At 39.9% G+C, this 19,170-nt stretch overlaps 1 protein-coding gene across 50 annotated transcripts in view; it reads right to left on the minus strand.

Moving 5' to 3' along the window:
• TTLL5 (tubulin tyrosine ligase like 5) overlaps positions 1 to 19,170 on the minus strand; it is a 349,192-nt gene that overhangs the window by 136,876 nt on the left and 193,146 nt on the right. For all 50 annotated transcript variants that reach the window (XR_011648300.1, XM_058293031.2, XM_071213776.1 and 47 more), the window contains one exon: positions 12,813 to 12,967. Coding sequence is in view for 49 of the 50 variants with exons in the window: in XM_058293031.2 (XP_058149014.1) it covers positions 12,813 to 12,967 (155 nt within the window). In the remaining variant the exon portion in view is untranslated. The remainder of the gene's footprint in view (positions 1 to 12,812; positions 12,968 to 19,170) is intronic.

Consider the following 19,170-nt stretch of genomic DNA (forward strand, 5'->3'; position numbering starts at 1 on the left):
TTCAAAACTTACTACTTTCCCAAAATAGAAGAGGGCTTTTTTCACCTCTCCTTTGAAAGGGATAGGGCTGAAAAGAAAAGTGGAGCAGTAAAGTGGCTATTTCACAGCAAGAGTCAGAGTAAAAAGAAAAAGGAAAAGAAAGAGGGTTGTGTTTAGCTCCTTACTCCACAATTTTATATCTACCCTCCCAACATCGGGGCTCCACTGTATATACTATGAATATATAATAAAAAATGTGATATGAGAACACAGAGAGAGAGTCTGCAAAGTGCTGAAACAGCATACCTGGCAGCTGCTAAAACAAAACTTCAAAGATTTGGCTTCTTTGAAAAGCCATCAAGCAGGACCCCACCCACTCCCACTGCTAGCCACAGCTTCCCTGGGAGCTAGGACACCTAACTACTTCCGCATGTTTGGCTCTGTTCCCCTAGGGCTAAGCAGCTCTTTAAGCCCTGTCAGAACTGCCAGCCAGGCAGGTGGAGGGTGGCAGTGTTAGTGTAGGGAAGCAAGACGTCTCCCTCTCCATCTAGCTATGGACACTCTCAGAAAATAACATGATAATGCTGGGATCTGCTTAAAAAGCCCCTTCCTCCCAATCAGCGGAGCTGATTGGTTGGTTACACACTAGTAATACAGAGGCTCTGGGTTTTTGAGATTCCCAAGGCATTAGGATATGCCCCTCCCAGCACCACAAATTAGTTCAAGAACAGCATCTGTGGTAAATCTCCAGCTCTAAACAAAAGAGGCCCAAGATCTACAGAAGACCCTAAGAGGATAATCAAGAAGAGGCTTTTCTTAGAAACTCATTCCTTTTTTTTTTTTTTTTTAAGATTTATTTATTTATTTCTCCTCCCCCTCGTTGTTTGCACTCATGTCTGCTCTGTGTCTGCTCGTTGTGTGCCCATCTTCTTTTTAGGAGGCATGGGGAACTGAACCCGGGACCTCCCATGTGGAAGGGAGGCATCCAATTGCCTGAGCCACCTCTGCTCCCTGCTTGTTGAGTCTCTCATTGTGTTTCCTTGGTGTGTTTCCTCATTGTGTCATCTTGTTGCAGTAGCTCACCACACTAGCTCATCATGTCAGTTCGCTCTCTTGCTTGTCTTCTTCAGGAGGCACTGGGAATCAAACCCATGTCAGGTAGGAAGGTGCCCAGCTGCTTGAGCCATATCTGCTTCCCTGTTTTTTATTTCACTGACAAAATTTGGGCCTTGATCACATCTTATGGGTCAATCAACCAGTCCTGCACTGTCCAATGTGGTAGTCACAAACCACATGTGCATCTTGAGCATTTGAAATGTTGCTAGTGTGACTGAGGAACTCAAATTTTCATTTTATTTAATTTTAATGAACAAATTTAAATAGTCATATGTGGCTTGTGGTTACTGTATTGGATAGCATTGATCTAGTCACCCACTTACCAAACATTGAGCCCTTTACACAGGGTGCTGTAGGGATACAAAGATGGACAACACTCTGTGTCTGCCCTCAAAAAGCTTACAATTTAATAAGTTAAGACAGGGAAGTGGATTTGGCTCAATGGATAGAGCATCCACCTCCCACATGGGAGGTCCAGGGTTCAAACCCAGGGCCTCCTGACCCGTGTAATGAGCTGTCCCATGTGCAGGGCTGATGTATGCAAAGAGTGCCGTGCCATGCAGGGGTGTCCCCTGCGTAGAGGAGCTCTATACACAAGGAGTGCACCCCGTAAGGAGAGCCACACAGCATGAAAAAAGTGCAAACTACCCCAGAGTGGTGCTGCACACACGGAGAGCTGACACAGCAAGGTGATGCAACAAAAAGAGACACAGATTCCAAGTGCCACTGACAAGAATACAAACGGACATAGAAGAACATGCAGCAAATGGACACAGAGAGCAGACAACTTGGGGGGTAGGGGGGACAGGGAGAGAAATAATAAATCTTAAAAAAAAAAAGTTAAGACAAGTACAATAAGTAAGATAAGTACACAAACCATAATATAAGGAGGAGAGTGATAAGCATCTTAATGAGGAAAATAAAAGATATTAGGAACTAGAAGAGGAGGAGGATGGTTTGACATTATGCACCCACCCCTCACCCCTGCAAATCCCAACCACTCCTAGGGGATGCCAGGAAGTGTTAAGGCTATCTGCCAAAGGCCAGCAAGGAGAGGCACTACTACGTGGAAGGCCAAAAAGCTGAATACCACATTCCTGCAACTTATTAATGAACATGAAAAGGCTGGGAGTAAATACAGTGCTGACTTACATAGGGCTGTCAAAGATGGTAGAGGCCTTTCTTTTCTCATGCATCATTTGAAAGCAGCTCTTAAGACCCCTGTGTAGGGTGGGGTAGAGAGGAGGAACAGGAAAAGAAAGGCTTCCTGCCTTTTCCCCATCTTCTACACTGTCTCCACCTGCCACCCCGCCAGCCCCCACTAGGGAGGGCCTCTTGCTTGTAGGTCACTTAGGATTTTGGGTAACTAGTAAGAACCAGATATGGTCCAAAGGAGAAGCAACAAGGACCTGGTATTTGGGGTGGTGTGGGGGGAGGCGATGGGGGCAAGGGTGAGGGGAATCTAAGCTCAATGAAGAGAAACCAGGGCTTTTTTTTACTAGTGTTCAGTTTCCTGAGATAGGAAAGGCTATAAAGATTCATTCCCTAGGAATTAAAATTGTGCAGTTAGCCAGAGCTTCCTTTGAATGATATTTCTTAGGAGTCCAATGGATGAGGAATAGAAGTATGAAAAACCCTAATGACATCTGCTTGGGAATGAAAAGAAGGTTGCAGATGGGGTGTTCAATCTGAGCTAAGCCCTCTAGGAGAACAGAGTTTGGACATGAGGAAATGAAAGAGAAGGAGGGAATCAATTCATTCATTCCTTTATTTAATACTTGCTATTTATTTTCAAGTACTACCGTTTACCAAGGCATTGGTATATCAGAGTGAATAAGACAATTCACATTCTAGTGAGGGGGGAGAGTGAGGGGATAACAGAAAGTAAACAGTAAACAAATAGGATAAGTCCTAAAGAATAGCGTATGCAAGGACACAGTGATGGGGAAAATATACCAGGCTTATTTTTGATCCATTAAGTTTGGATTGAACTGAATATGTGAAGAAGAATAAAACTGGGCAGGTAGATTAGGGGGAGATGCAGGTGTTCACCTGGGAAATCAGGCCAATATTTTGTTCTTGTTATAAAGAACAAAGGTCTTTCCTTTCTTCCTTAAAAATGTTGTTTTAATGATCAAAGTTGACATAATATCAATACGCAAAATCTTTAGAATACAACAAATTAGAAAGACTTAGACTTGAAAGGTAGAAGCCTAAATGTGCCATATTCCCTAGTTGTGTTCTCAACTTTATCAGTAATTAAGCTAAATTTTTGTTTTCTACCTTTCTGATTTTTTTCTAAAATTTTTCTTTTAGTTACGAAATTGGAGAAAAGCAGAGGGTATGAATAATGATACTTCTTAAGTCCCCAACATCAACTTATGGACTTTTAGTTTTATGAACCAAAAATAAATCTTCTTTACAGTTTAAGACAGCCTGATTTTAGTTTCTATCATTTAAACTCAAAGTGTTTTGATTACTCCACTATTTCTAACAGAAATACTCTGCTTCACCAGACTGTTTCCCATTCTTTGTCCCTTGAAAATGCCTTTATTTTTCTTTTGCCCTCTTCTCCTTTTCTTCACCTATCTGTAGGCTATACATAATCTAGGACTGAATTTAAATCTTATCTTAAATGCTTCCTGTGCAAAGCCTTTTCTGCCTACTCAGATCATTGGTACCTTTTGTGAACTGTGGAAGCCTCAACCTATATGCCCTTTTTAAATCGCTCACTTCACATTTTACAGGCAAAAAATAAACAAACATATAAGGCAGCATTCTCTAGACTGCCTGGCTGAACAGCCAACTCCTCAGAGAGGAAAAGTGTGAATCACACTTCTTTGATCCTGTGATAGAGCCCAGCAGACTTCGGCCAGGCATAAAGTAAGTGTGCAATTATCTCCTAATAGATTACTATCTTGCCTTTTCCTCCTCTTTCATCTTTGCCCATCCTAGTCCTAGTCCATCTATTCTACAAGATTCAGCTCACACCCTTTCTTCTCCATGAAGTTTTTGGCAGCTTCTCCAATTCACAGTGGTCAATTTTTCCTCTACCTTCTTACCACTTAGAGAGTATTCTTCTTATTCAACAGTTAAGCACAGAATGCCTTGTTAGTACTAATATACTAATAAATATATCAGTAACTTATATGATCATCAATTTTCCTCATTGAGGACAGGAACGATGTCTAAAACCTCCTTCAGAGTTCAGCCCAGCACCTTGCACTTAGGGAGTATTCAGTAAACACATGTTAACATTTTGGGGGAGAGGGGGTGACATTGTAACAACTACCAGATGAATCCATTTCCCAACTGTAATATTTCTTATTATACAGTTTCACCTTCCATCTTTTTCAAATATTTCAATCTACTAAATAATCTGGTGAAGAAGGTAACAAAAGTCTCTTTTTTGGAGTTCATATTACAAATGCCAGTGTTGGGTTCAAGCAGCTAGTAAGATATTTGAGAGCACTGAACAATACAGGCAGGCTCTTTCATCTACTCAATTTTCCTTGGCACAACCCAATTTTAGAAGAACATAATTTGATTTCCTGTAGCTTTTAAGTACATACCATTTATTAACCCCCTTTACAGTTTCCTTACCTGCTGTGTCAAAAAGCCTGCTTTTCTCATCCAAATGCTTCTGGATTGTAGTCACATTACTGAGCTACACCCATATTTCATTCTCACCGTGGAAAGATGGTAAAACTTATTTTAAGAACCAGATCAAACATGGTATTGATTATTGACTTTGAAGTCAAATTAAGACAAGTCTTAACCTGATGACTCATGAAAGCCATGAATCGTCTCTTTACTGCCTCTGAGGCAAAAGAATGGTCCAATTAGGACAAGAGTTCTACTGTTACTACTAATGAACACCTAGGACTGCCATCAGCTGTGGCATTTTGAATCTCTGAGCTCTCACATACCGCCTCTTCCCACCTCCAGTCTTGATCACATCTTCCCAAGAACACTTGGTGCCATATTTAAATTACTTTTTACATTTATCTTCTCTTAGTTATCTTTCTTTAGGAGCATTTTAATGCTTTGTAGTCATTATTTTAATATATGGATACTTCACAATAGAAATAAATAATGCAAACTATAGTATCATGATTTGGTATTACTGCTTTTCCCTGCTATGATACTAGATGGCACTGAACATGGGTGATGGCCTGTTTAAACTAGGTGCTAAATTAAGTGGTATAGCAATATTATATTCCAGGCAAGTCCACTTTTAAGTTTTTCTCCTTTCCAGGAAAGGAAGTTACAGTTGGGAAAGTTGGGAATTCCCTATATTTTTTTATATGATATTTGTATAATCTAAGTATCTTTGAAAAAAAAAAAAAAGAGAATACGAATATGGGTGATATTACATACATAAGACTTTTTATAAAATGTAATTACAAATAAACTAAATAGATGGAAAAAGGAAGGAAGGAAGGAAGGAAGGAGGGAGGGAGGGAGGGAGGGAGGGAGGGAGGGAGGAAGGGAGGGAGGAAGGAAGGAGGGAGGTAGGGAAGGAAGGAAATATGCGAAACTTTGCTCCTCAAAGTGGCTGCAGGGAAGGGAGGACCTTTACTTCCTTTCAGATGCTACAATTCTATCCTTTTATTAAAATAGAGATACACAGTCCTCCTAGATGTTAGAACTTTTTAAAAAAAGCATTGATTGTACACGAATGTTCATAGAAAAGCTAGTCACAAAGAGTCAAAAGGTGGTATCAGCCCAACCGTCTGGCAGATGAATGGATAAATAAAATGTGGTATACACATACAATGGAATATTAAGCCATAAAAAAGAATGAAGCACCACATGAGTGAACCTCAAAAACAAGTTAAGTGAAAGAAGTCAGACTCAAAAGCTCACATATCAAATGACTCCATTCATATGCTATATCCAGAATAGGTAAATCCAGCAAGACAGAAAGAGGGCAGGAAGGCTGGGAGAAATGGAAACAACTGCTTAATAGGTAGAGTTTTTTTTGGGGTGATGAAAATAGTTTAAAACTAAATAGAGATGGTGATTGTACAACACTGTGAATATACAAAATGCCACTAAATTGTTCACTTTGAGATGGTTAATTTTACGTTATATGTATTCACCTCAATGAAAAAAAATGAGCACTGATTTCTTGGTTATACTTGGTCAGTAAAGTGCTGAGAGTCTTTTAACAGAAGGGCAGGAGAGTAGGATGAGATTTTTCCTTCTAAATTCTTTGAGTCAACACTGAGCTTTAAAAATGGATCATAGATATTTCTCTACAGGAGTGAGAAAGAAATATATGTATTTCCTCATCACTGTGTTCCTCCAAGTTCTTTCAAGGCTGGTAAAACGGAGTCAGTGGAGGGATAGAAGCTGATAGAAAAACCACATGAGAATTAAAGTGATTATGGATTAGACAACCCTGGCATAATTTCCTAATTTTAAAAAGAGTCCTCACTCAACCTACTACACGAAGCTTTTTCATTCAAGCCTCTTAAAACCAAAATAATCATCTATTTTGGTTAGACATTAAAATTATAAAAGTGAAGATTTTTGAAAAGATAGGATCGTGCCTCTAATAATGACAGTTGGTATGTACATGTGTGTGTTTTAATCCTGAAGAAATGTAGAGATTTATCTTTAATACTTGGGGGGGGGGGGGAGGGAATAGTGAAAGAGGCAAACTAAACCAGAAAAACACTACACTGGCCAACCACAAAGCAATCTGCATTTTCTTTTGGCTTGCAATTAAGAAAAGATCCACTTCTTTCATTCTTGATAATAGGCCCCAAGTACCCACACCCACTTTGCCCAGGCTCTGGTATAATGTCCAACCAGCTATCTTTGACACAATTGCTTAGTTTATCAAAATTCCTTGCAATAGGCAAAAGCCCGATTATTTTGGTTTTGTCACAAGCACCTAGGGCACTCAGCTCACTTGGTAAATGACAGGCTGTAGAATCTGTCACAGAGCTGAAGCTGACATGCTATGACCCTTGAGAGGTTATGTGTTTGGCTGGGTGAGAAAAGCAGCAGAGGAATTTCAAAGGGAAGTATAGGCCTTTATTATTTGTGTGTTGGAGAGATATTTATTCAAGGGGATAGAATGGTAAAAGTAAGAGTCATAAAAGAGGGAGGTCAGGTAAATTTTATGGGAAAGAAGGAAGGGGAATAGGAGTGAAATAACACTTTTTCAGAACTCTGAACATGAAAGCGTTTTTCTTTTTTCTTCTTTTTTTTCTTTTTAATTTTTAGGCTCCCCAAAATGGTTTCCTTTTGTGATAATGCTGTTTGGCTAGAGAGCATTGTTTATATAACAGGATAAAGTACAAAATTATAAACTCCAAACTCCTCCAGAGTAAAGCCCTCCCAAAAGCTGGACCCCCAGGATAGATGGAAAATATGAGTGTTTACTGGCTGGAACATTGAGCAGTAATGGAAATTTCGACATTCAGAAGAAGATAGCAGAGAGGAAGGGCCTGCTGAGTAGAAAGAAGTCGCCCTTCAACAAAGGGGCCAAAGAAGAGGAAGAGACTTGTGCTGGCCTCACTCTGATGCCTGCCATCCTCAGCTGGACAGGCTGGATTTCTGTAATTTAGCTTTAGGAGCAGGCTGCACATGGGTGATGGCCAGTTTTTAATATCAACTATGTACTAAACTAAGTGGCGTGACAATACCATATCCCAAGCAAATTCAATGTTAAGTTTTGTCATTTTCTGGGAAGGGAACTAATAGTTACCAAGTCTACCCCAAAACCAGGCACTGTCCTGGCTGCTCTCTTCTTCACACTTAATTTAATCTCATAACTTAATGATGTAGGTATCATTATCTGCGTTTTTAAACAGATGAGGAAATTGTGACACAGAGAAGCTAAGCAAATGTTCAAAATCACATTGTAGGTAAGTAGCGCTAACAGTCAAACTGAGGTCTGTCTGACTGACTCTCAAAGTCCTTTTTCTTTCTACTACACCGTGCCCTCTTCTTAACAGGGGTCACTAGTCTAGTTCCTATAAAGTTAAGATGCTTTTAAAGAGATGGAAGAATTTAAAGGACCAGTCTCAGAAAAATTCCCTTACACAAAGGCAGAGGATAGAAGCACTTTTTTTTAACTGAGTAATTTTTTCTACAGAACTATTCTCCTCTTGATACTCTTTCTTCCAACTGCCATAAAATTGAGATCTTTGTCATATGCTTACCAACACCCATTTCTCTAATCGTTCCATGTGTATGTGGCAGCCTTCTCCCTGCTAGAGGGTAATCTCTTAGTGATCAGAAAACACTAATATAAAGATAGCAGTTGCCAGGTGTTCAGAAGGGAGGGAAGGGATGAATAGATGGAACACAGGAGATTTTTAGGGCAGTGAAATTGTTCTGTATGATACTGCAATGATGGATACATGACATTATGCATTTGTCAAAGCCTATAAAACTGTACACAAAGTGTAAACCCTAATATAAACTACAGACTTTGGTTAGTAACAACGCTTCAGTATTGGTTCATGAATTGTAACAAATGTACCACACTAAAATAAGATGTTAAAAATAGGGGAAACTGTGTGGGTGTGTGAGGGGGTTATATGGGAATTCCCTATACTTTCAGGGTAATTTTCCTGTAAATCTAAAACTTCTCTAAAAATAAAACTTATTTTTCCAAAAAAAAGGCTTTTATATGCTACCTACCACCTGGCACTATGCCAAGCACATGAGCATATGCTCAAGATGGCTGACTCTGTGTGACTGGACTATTACAGTTTATTTACAGTTATGTCTAAGCATCTAACACAATGCCTGACACACAGAAAACGCATAGGAATATATTTTCAAGAAATTTACAGCCTCAATTTTTCTGAGGACTGATTATAAAAAACAGGATGAGAAGGCAGAGGCCTGAATCTCCAGCAGTGCTTCTAAGAAACAATCTAAAAGAAGGGAGGAAAATATTAGCCTAACTAGACTCTGAATCTTTGAAAATCCTGTTCCTAAAAATCACGTAAAGCAGGAGGCAAGACTCTCTCTCTATATCACTGCAGGGAAGAGGGCAGCGGGGCAAGGTAACACCAAATGTGGTCCAAGTTTCTAAGATGTAAAGTTCTGATATAAAGATGCTCTCTAGAGAGTGGGAGTTGTCCCAGGACAGGCAACCCATGCCCACGAGGTCTTGGCCTATCACAGAAAGTCAGAACAAACACAAGGCTGTGCTCTGTCTCAACCTCCCCCACCTTTAATATCGAGGAACAGACAAATCCCCAGGTTGCGTGTGTGAAAAAGCCAGAGAAGGATAAAAATAATTCAATGACAAATGCTGGAAAAACACACAAAGGGGCAGAAGCCAGACATTCGTGGGATTCCCTGACAGCTCGATCCACAAGGCAGGGCTGGACTGGAAAAAAACAGGGCCTCAGGTTCCTGCCAAGCCGTCTGAGGCCTTGTCCTTCCCAAATCATTCCAAGCAGCAGCCAAGACTTTACAGTAACCCTTCCAGGTCTCACAAAGAAAAATGCACTATGAACCCACTGAGTGCTCCTCACCTAGAAAAATCTCCTCCCTGAAGTGGCCTAATTCCATGGAAGACTAGCAGTAACAAGGAGAAGCCTCTGGACATCTACTCTCAACATCTAATGACTCCTCACATGCCCAGAAAAAGGATAATTAAAAGGCAGCTGCCATTATTATTATTTTTTTTAAAGAATGTATCTCATTGGCTAAAGAAAAGCTTAAATACCTAGGTGCCAGCATCTAGAAACTTAAAAATAATCACTTTAAGAAAAAACAGGTCATGAACACTTGGTAACTGCATCCTGGAGGCTCAATTGTATAATTCTAAGTCGACCTTCCTTTGAGGCACACCTCAGGCTTCAAAACATGTGACTGTATTTGGCCCTGATTACTTTCTCTTCTGGAGAATGGCCTGCAATTAATCTCACTTATTACCTCTGAAAAGTAACAACAGAGGAATGGCTGGCCAAGTCCAACTCCAGAGTGTCTAGGGAGCTGCAAGCTCCATGGCCAGGCCTCAGACTGTCTGGGCAAGTCATGGGCTCTCTGCCTTCCTCTCCCACAACAAAGCTTGAACAGGGACTCCAGACAGACCAAAGGAACCGAGGGATTTGAGAAGTTGGGCTGAGCTCACAGTGACCCAATGGGAGACGACAGCCCTGAGGCTACATTTGGGGTGGTTTCAAAACAGGGGGGGAAGAACAAGGTTGTCTGGTGAAAACTTGTGTGATCCATAAAACTGAGAACAATAGCAACACCACAGGGAAATGAAAAATAACACTGTTTGCAGAGTTCTTGTGAGTCACCAGTTTTCATTCCTGTGGCTACCAAGTGGCTGAATCCTCTAATACGTAGAGATGAAAAGTACACCCAGCAATGGGATTCTCTTTCCATCTCATTAGTGTTTACAAGGCACCCCCCTGGTTTAGAGAATTATCGGAGTTTATCAGCACTGGAATCCGCTGTTGCTATTGCAGAAGAACTAGTAAAAGTACCTTTTATTTACTTAGCACACACTTCCAGGGAGATCAAAGTGCTTCAAGGACCATCTAAAAGCTCTCAAAAAAACAGGCCAGCTCACCCAATAAAAAGATTAAATGACTAGTTTAGGGTCACTTAGTGTTGAAACCAGCAATAAAACTCACATCTCTAAACTACTAATCCCATAGTCATTGAACCTAGTCACCCTTACTACAAAGAGAGGAACATCTAGAGACTAAATAACCACAAAACAGTGACTACCAGGTCAAAATGGAAGTGGGGCATGGTATTGTGTGGAATGCCTGCTGGGGATTCTGGTTGGGGCCCAAATCATAGCCAGGTCTGGAAGGACCCTTGAGCATTCATTGTGGTCTGCTTCGGGGGGTGGGGGTGGGGAAGCACCTTTGGGAATTCCTTATGGAAATGGGACTCCTAAGGTCCTGGCAACCAGAGGTCACTTGGGGGACAGAGGAAGGTTTCCCAGGGTTACTCTGGACTATAATGGGACCTGAAAACGGGCCATTCTGCTTGAAGAAGCGGTGAAGAGAAGACTCTTATGGGAACAGCTAACCCAGAAAGGAAAAGACCAGGGAACTTTGTGGGGGGCCGCTTTTTGGCTGCAATGGCTTTGAAGTCAATCATCTAAGGCCACTTAACCACAGCCTCATGAGCAGTCTGGCTTGGGCGAAGGCTGTTCACAGTGCTGGGTTCTGCCTCTGACCTGGGCAGATCCCTTTACCTTCCTGTGTCTTAGGATTAACAGGTGCTACCAAGAGAAGGCTCTAAACCAGCCATAATTTTTGTTAAAATATTTTCCCTCATTCTTTCCACAAGGATAAAAATTGCTAAAATATTACTTTTCCAAAATGTGTACTTATGAGTTTGTTTACATATATGGAAAATGGCTATAACTGATTATACACATAATATATCCAGATGCAGTGAAGATGTTTTCCACAGGAAAAAAGCTCTGATTTTATGGTGAATCTATGGAAAAATAATGATCCATAGCATAAACAGAATTTCTCTTTTACAACTTACATCTAAGGAATGCAGTTACCCTGTACATGGAAAGGTAAATTCACCAAACAACAGATTTCTTCTATGATGAGAATAGTGTGGGAAATGTCCTATTTTAAAAACTCCCTCTTGGTCTCCAAGTCTTTGGAATTCTCAACTAAGATGATTCTTTTTATCCCTAACCACATTGATTGCTGGTATGAAAGACACTGTACCAAATAGAGCATGATGTAATGTGCTCATGTTTATGTTGCTTCCTGGGCAGAGTCTCTGCTTCCCAAATTAGCTCCTTAAGTAATAATTCTAGCACCAACAGATACTTTTACAACAATTAGGTATTTCCTCCATGCCCAAGTCTCTAACCACCCCTCCCAACCTCAGGGCAAGGAAGCATATTAGGAGCTACTGGGCACAGGCTGCAAGGGCTGGCCTGGGGGTAGAGGCTAATGGAACACCTGCTGTAGAGCTTCTTTATTTGGAGGGAGCAATATCTCAGCTGGTTAGAATACTTCATCATAACAATCAAACTTCTCTCTAGCTCATTTCATTCAGGGACCAGTGCGATTTGATCCATCTTTAATGGCTACTAAAGCGAGATGTTTTGGAAATCCATTTCCTACATTTCTTTTTTACAGGGGGACCTAACATATGGAGAAAGACCAGAATTAAATATAGTGGTTTCTTTCTTAATTTACAAGTTGCTTACTTTATGGTCAGAATCTACTTGGATTTTATCCTCTGCCATTTCTCTCAACTATACAAAGGTTATTTCCTTCCCATTTCCCAAATGAACATTGTACAGGGAGGTTGTTTGGGTTTAATTATATAACCTAGATGAAAACATAAAAAAAAGTATGTCCAAAGAATCCAAAGTTACTGAACACTGTGTAGTACAAGGTATAAAAAAGAACTGGGAGATGAGGAGAAAATGTCAAAAAGTACAAGAAAATATTGACCATTGGCAAGGATTAAGCACAGTATAAATTCTTGCTCTTTAACCCAGAAGTGAATTTATTTAACTGTATCAGAAATTTCCTTTTCATTTGATTTGTCTGAAAAGTGGCGCACAAGGAAAACGAGGTCTTCTTATTCAAATGCCACAGGATTTTGACAGGTAGGGAAGTGGCACCTGTCTTACTGGAGTTTCCATACAGAACTCAAGGCGAGAATGGCCTGCTTAGGACACAGGCCGTTGCTGGGTAAGCCAAGTGCTAGTTCCATAGTCCTTCCCTTACCTGCTTCCAGGAGGGCTGCAGTGGCTCTCGGAAGCTTGGGGGTCCGACTGTGTTGACCACGTTGGTCCACTGGGACTGATGACAGGCCGAAGGGTGGGGGGAGTTGAAGCACTGCTTCTGCTTATGACACCGCTTGCCAAATTCAGGTTTGTTACCTAGAAATGAAGTGAGGGAAATAATCTCATTTAACAGAGTTTTGGAAAAGTATTCAAAACATATGGGTAAAATCAGGATTGAGTAAAATCCAAGAGATGCTGACCCATATGAGCTGTAATAGTGGCTGTGACAAAGGCACTCATTAAAGGATGGCTTCTGTGCATGTCAAAGAGCAGAAATGGGTGGATAACAGGGGTTTATTCTGTTCCTATGTGCAAGGCACCGTTCAGTGCTAGGTGCTGTGAAATACAAAGATGAATAACAAAAACGGCAAGAATTTACTGAGTATTTACTCTGTGCCAGACAACAGTCTAAGAAACTGGCCAAACTGTTCAGCCTTTCTAGTCCTCACTACCTCATTTGAAAGCTTTAAATGCTCAATAAATTGTAGTTATTATTAATAATTATTGTACACACAGACCTCATTGATTTGGAAAAAAACATGGGCAGTCAATAGAAAAATGGGCATTGTGTTCAATAAACAATTTACGAAGAAGGAATACAACTACCCATTGAACATTTAAAACTTGTCATTTCCACTGGTGATAAAAGAAATGCAAGTTAAAATATACCATTTTTGTTTGTCATACTGGTATAAAACATTAAAAATATAGTACCAAATAATGACAAGGGATGAGATTACACAGGTACTTATATATTTATACTTTTGTGACTATAAATTGGTAGACTCTTTTAGAAGTCAATTTGGCAATAATTATTAAAGACATTAAATATCCATACATTTTATGCTGCAATCTAACTTCTAGTTACTATGCAAAAAAACCCAATAACTACAGATTAATGATGGTTACAGTTATAACAGCAATTAATAGTTATTAGAATTTACAAGGTGTAAATGAGTCAAACTCATTATTTATTTTTTTTATTTTATTTTTTTAAAAGATTTATTTTTTATTTATTTAATTCCCCTCCCCTCCCCCGGTTGTCTGTTTTCTGTGTCTGTTTGCTGCGTCTTGTTTCTTTGTCCGCTTCTGTTGTTGTCAGCGGCACGGGAAGTGTGGGTGGTACCATTCCTCGGCAGGCTGCTCCCTCCTTTGCACTGGGCGGCTCTCCTTATGGGTGCACTCCTTGCGCGTGGGGCTCCCCTACGCGGGGGACACCCCTGTGTAGCACAGCACTCCTTGCGCGCATCAGCACTGCGCTTGGGCCAGCTCCACACGGGTCAAGGAGGCCCGGGGCTTGAACCGCGGACCTCCCATATGGTAGACCATATGGTAGACGGACGCCCTAACCACTGGGCCAAAGTCCGTTTCCCCAAACTCATTTAAATCATCACAATTCTATTTATAAATACTATCATAATCCACATTTTACAAAGATGGAAATCGGGGCCTAGGATTGTACAACAAATAAATGGCAGAACTGAAATTTGAACCATGGCCTTAGCGTCAAAGTCCACATTTGTAACTGTCACACTATACCATAAATAGATACTAAAAGACAATAATTGTTTTTAATATTGAAAAAGAAGATACAAATAGCTAGCACTATTATTTAAAAATGTTTTGTTCCAGCCACTAAAGGGAATATTAGATATCCATTAATATTTGAAGATTTATTTCTCCCTCCTCCTCATTGTTGGCACTTGCTGTCTGCTCTCTGTGTCTGTTCATTGTGAGCTCTCTGTGTCTGCTCATCTTCTTTTTAGGAGGCACTGGGAACCAAACCATTTGGGAGGGAGGCACCCAATCACTTGAGCCACATCTGCTCCTGCTTGCTGTGTCTCTCATTGTGTCTCCTTGTTAAGTCTCGTCATTCTGTCATCTTGTTGTATCAGCTCTCTGTCTTGCTCGTCTTCTTTAGGAGGCACTGGGAACCAAACCCAGGACCTCCCATATGGCAGGTGGGCGCCCAACTGCTTGAGCCACATCCACTTCCCTTGTTTTTTTTTTAGGAGGTACCAGGGACTGAACCCAGGACCTGGTACATGGAAAGCAGGTGCTCAACCACTGAGCTACATCTGCTCCTCAATGAGAGTTGATGTTTGTTTGTTTGTTTTTAGAAGATACCGAAGAATGAACCTGGGACTTCATTCATGCCAAAGAGGTGCTCAACCACTTAAGCTACATCCACTCCCCCATTAAATATTTTTTTGAAAAATACTTAATGAAATGGGAACAAGCAGATACTTCAAGTGAAAAAAAAATCCCAATATGAAACTATAAAATGAATAGATACAAATTTCCTTCAACATACATATGCACATACACATACACACAGATAAAACATGGAAACACATTCCTGAAGGATTAAAAATTTTAAAGCTCCAAACTATAAATGGTGTTTACTTCTGAATGGTGATTTATTTTCTTCCTTATTATAATCTATACTTTCCTAATTTTATATATTGGGTGTATATTATCTTCACGGTTTGGGGAAAAGTTAAATTATTATGAGAAATACAGATGGGAGGCTGTTAAGCTTAAAATCTGGAATCAGAAAAGAAAGGATGACTGTGAGAAGTATTTCACAAAAAAAGATTCAGAGAGAATGCTGACAAGAAGGAAGATGCAAAACTGAATTCTGAACCTGAAATACCAGAGAATAGTGGCACAAGTCTTTGCACAGGAGATTTAAGTTCCAAGAAAAGTGCTCTCCCATAAAATGTCCCAAGTATCTAATGATTTTTATATTTACAAATGGAAGAAATGTAAATTTAAAAAATTTAAATATCTGGAAATTCTAAAAGAAAAAAGTCATTTTTAGCAACAGTATATAGTGTTTCATTCCTAGTTACAGATTTCAGTAAGTGGAAACAGTTCAGGACTGCGTATTCACACCATAAATACTCAAAATATTTTTCTTGGAAAGAAAGAGCAGTTTTCCATAGGTCAGGAGCGATCTCTCGGTCTCTGGAGGCTGGGGTATGGGGCACTCTGGCGGCACCCTCAATGCAGACCAAGTCTTTAGAAGAAGCCTCATGAGCCAACCTTGGCTTAGCCTTTCTACCCGCTTCTGCTGTTACCAGGAGAATACAGGTATACCTTGACTAAAGGATGGGGAAGACAGAGTAGCAGATTATGGAAGTACCTGTTCCCTGGCCCCCAGAGTTTCTTTGAAGTGTCTTTTTGTTCTCCCTATATCCTACAGGCAACATAAATCAAATCCACAGATAACGAAACAGACTCCCGGGAGGACTGAATCACTGCTGCCCCCACACGGAAACTAACTCCTTCCTGCCCTGCTCTTTGGCCTTAAACATCAGGCCATTCAAATTAGACATCATCTTGCAGCTTGTAAAAATACTACACAGTGAGCAAGTTCTTTGTAATAACTAACAGCTTCTCCAATTACTGCCTCAGTCAGTTTTGCTAAAAATTTAATAAAGGAAGCTTATTAATAGTTTTTAGTTGAATAGCAATAAAATAAATGAAATATATATACTTTGCCATGTTTCATATAACCTGTATAATTTGGAGATTAGTGAACGAGAATGAGAAGAGATCTCTTCTATCTTTTGACAAGGCTGCACCTAATGTAAACATCATCATTTTCACCATAAGAGTTAACACTTCCCGAATGCTCACTCTGTGCCATGTACCAGATGTCCTTGCATTATCTCATTAACTCATTAAGCAATCCCTCTGAAGGAGGTACTATTACTACCTCCATTTTACAAAAGAGTGAGTGAGCAACTAGACAAAAGTCACACATCTAGTAACTGGTAGTGCCAAGATTAGAATTGTTTGACTCCAAGTGTGTAAGGTATACATTTTCCAAATAATATGGCTTAACATTTGAGTACTTACAGTAGTAGTGTCAGGAACTCTGGATTTTAGATCCCATTTACTCATTACCAGTTATTCATGGAGATAAATACCATTATTACCCCATTTTGCAGATGAAGAAACTAAGGTTCAGAGAGGTTATGGTAAGTGACGTGCTCATACTCCTGAAACAGTTGCATAAAACAGCTGAAATCCATTTTCTAATTTTGAAACTAGTAGGGAAACAATTTTCATTACATTTAATTATTAGGGGTTTTGGAAAATGCAATCATATACAGTCATCAAATTCTAATAATAAAAAGAGTGATTATATAAGGATTGATTATTCAAAATTATACTAGCTTTTCCTTCTTTCCCTTAAATCTTATTTCCCACTTCTTACCCTTCACCAGAGGATATTAAGGAAGCAAAGCAAAGAAAACCATCCTCAATCACATAGTAAAAGGTGGTATGAGCTTGGAAAAAAACTGGGCACTTGGTGAGATTTGGTTACTCATGTTAACATCCCTTCCTTACTCTATGACTAAATTGAGAATTGGCAGCCATTGTGATTTCCTTCCACACAAAAGCAAAGCATAACTGTTCATTTATTTTGAGAAATAACAGTTGACCATGTATTTTGAGAGGCTATAAAAGGAATGAAGAAGACTTGGGAAACATCTCACCCTTCTTTCCAAAGGATTCCTGATAAAAAATAACCTTTCTCTACTAGATGATAATAACCTGTCCTCGATTTTGAACATTCTATTCTTATCCCTGTGGTTTTGTCTAGAAGGCATTCAGCACATATTCCATATTATCCCCCTTTTCTCCCACCCTAGCGCATACATTGCTAATCAATGATTCAACAATTTGGGACTGGCTTGATGTGGTCTCAGAACCTTTTTACAGTCTGCCAGACAGCCATCAATGATCCAAGAGGGGAAGGGAGATGAGCCCATTTTTCCATCCCTGCTCTGCAGCAGCACTCTTATCCAGATCTGCTGAGTCGTATGTGTACAGATTTACCTACCCCTGGCTAAGGTTTGTTCCAAGCAAATTATCACCAGATTTAATGAAGCAAGAAAGCCTCTGGTCTTTCTTTTCAGATTCCCATCTTTCCCAGGGATGGACAGAAGAGGTCTCTGAACTATAATGGGCCCAATCACCAATTCTGGCCCTAGAGCCAACCTGTCTACCTACAGAAGACTGACAGGCAGGGCAACTCTCCCAGCATTGCACCAGACCTTAATGAACGCTATAGCCAATTAGGGCCCACACCTGCAGATTTCTTCTCTAAGGGACAGAGGGCTGATGAACATGGCTGGCACCAGGCTGCATCTGCTTCTCCATCTACGTTTCTCTGGGTAAAATAACAAAACCAGATTTGATCAGATAAAGAGAAATGACATATGGTACTTATAAGTACCTGTTTTGTCACATTAACATTTAGTTAGTTAACATTTCACTGTTAAAGCATTTTAAACAAGGACAGGCTTACAGCACATAAAGACACAGCACCATTCACAGATCAGTGACTGATCATTTTAGTTTGTAGTATTAGGCTGTCAAGGCAGAGGTCATGCCTACTGGATAATTACAAGAGTCTATGCTGCTACATCTAGGTTGGTCATCTCACAAGGTCATGCCATTGGTCACAAAGAGGCCTAGAAGACAGGGGAGTTTTTAACTAACACCTAGTTAATTATTGGAACTGTGATCAAAAAGCATGTCCTACTGATAATGGATATCAGTGTCTTTAGCGCAAAAGGAATATACGCATACAAGAATCTTATACTTCCACATTGGGACCTTTAAAATGTTCTACCTCAATCAATTTTTATGTAAATGTGATACCTTTCAGTTACCATTACAATAACAGTAATAATAACAAAATTATATTAACACTAATGACAGCTAAATGTATCAAACAATTTGTGTCAAGCATTATTCTAAGCACATTACATATGTTAACTCATTTACTCTTCAAACCAACTCTATTAGATAGGTATAATTATTGCCCTGATTTTATAGATGGGCAACTGAGGTTTCTAGGTAAAATAATTAGTTCAAGAGCACATAATTGTTACATAGCAGCCCTTGGATCCAATTTCTAGTCTGCCTGATGCAAAATCACCCAGTCTTGTCATTTCAGCCACTGTGTTATTCCTGCTGCCTTGTGTCATTGGTTTCTGTAACTTAAAGTGTATTCAGTGAACCAGTAGCAGCAGTATTATGTGGGAGCTTACTAAAAATGCAGAATCTCAGCCCAATTCCAGATCAAATGAATCAAAATTTGCATTTAACAAGATCTACAGGCAATTTACTTGTACCTTAAACTTTGAGAAACACTTATAAGGATGATAGAAAAGGAGAGGAAAAAACAGGAAAGAGGAAACACTCACTGCTTCTGATCCTCCACAGAGCTTAGAGAGTCTTCCAGAAAAACAGCAGAAATGTACTTGATAAGGTAC

The sequence above is a fragment of the Dasypus novemcinctus genome, chromosome 3 (assembly GCF_030445035.2).
Source record: "Dasypus novemcinctus isolate mDasNov1 chromosome 3, mDasNov1.1.hap2, whole genome shotgun sequence".
NCBI lineage: Eukaryota > Metazoa > Chordata > Mammalia > Cingulata > Dasypodidae > Dasypus > Dasypus novemcinctus.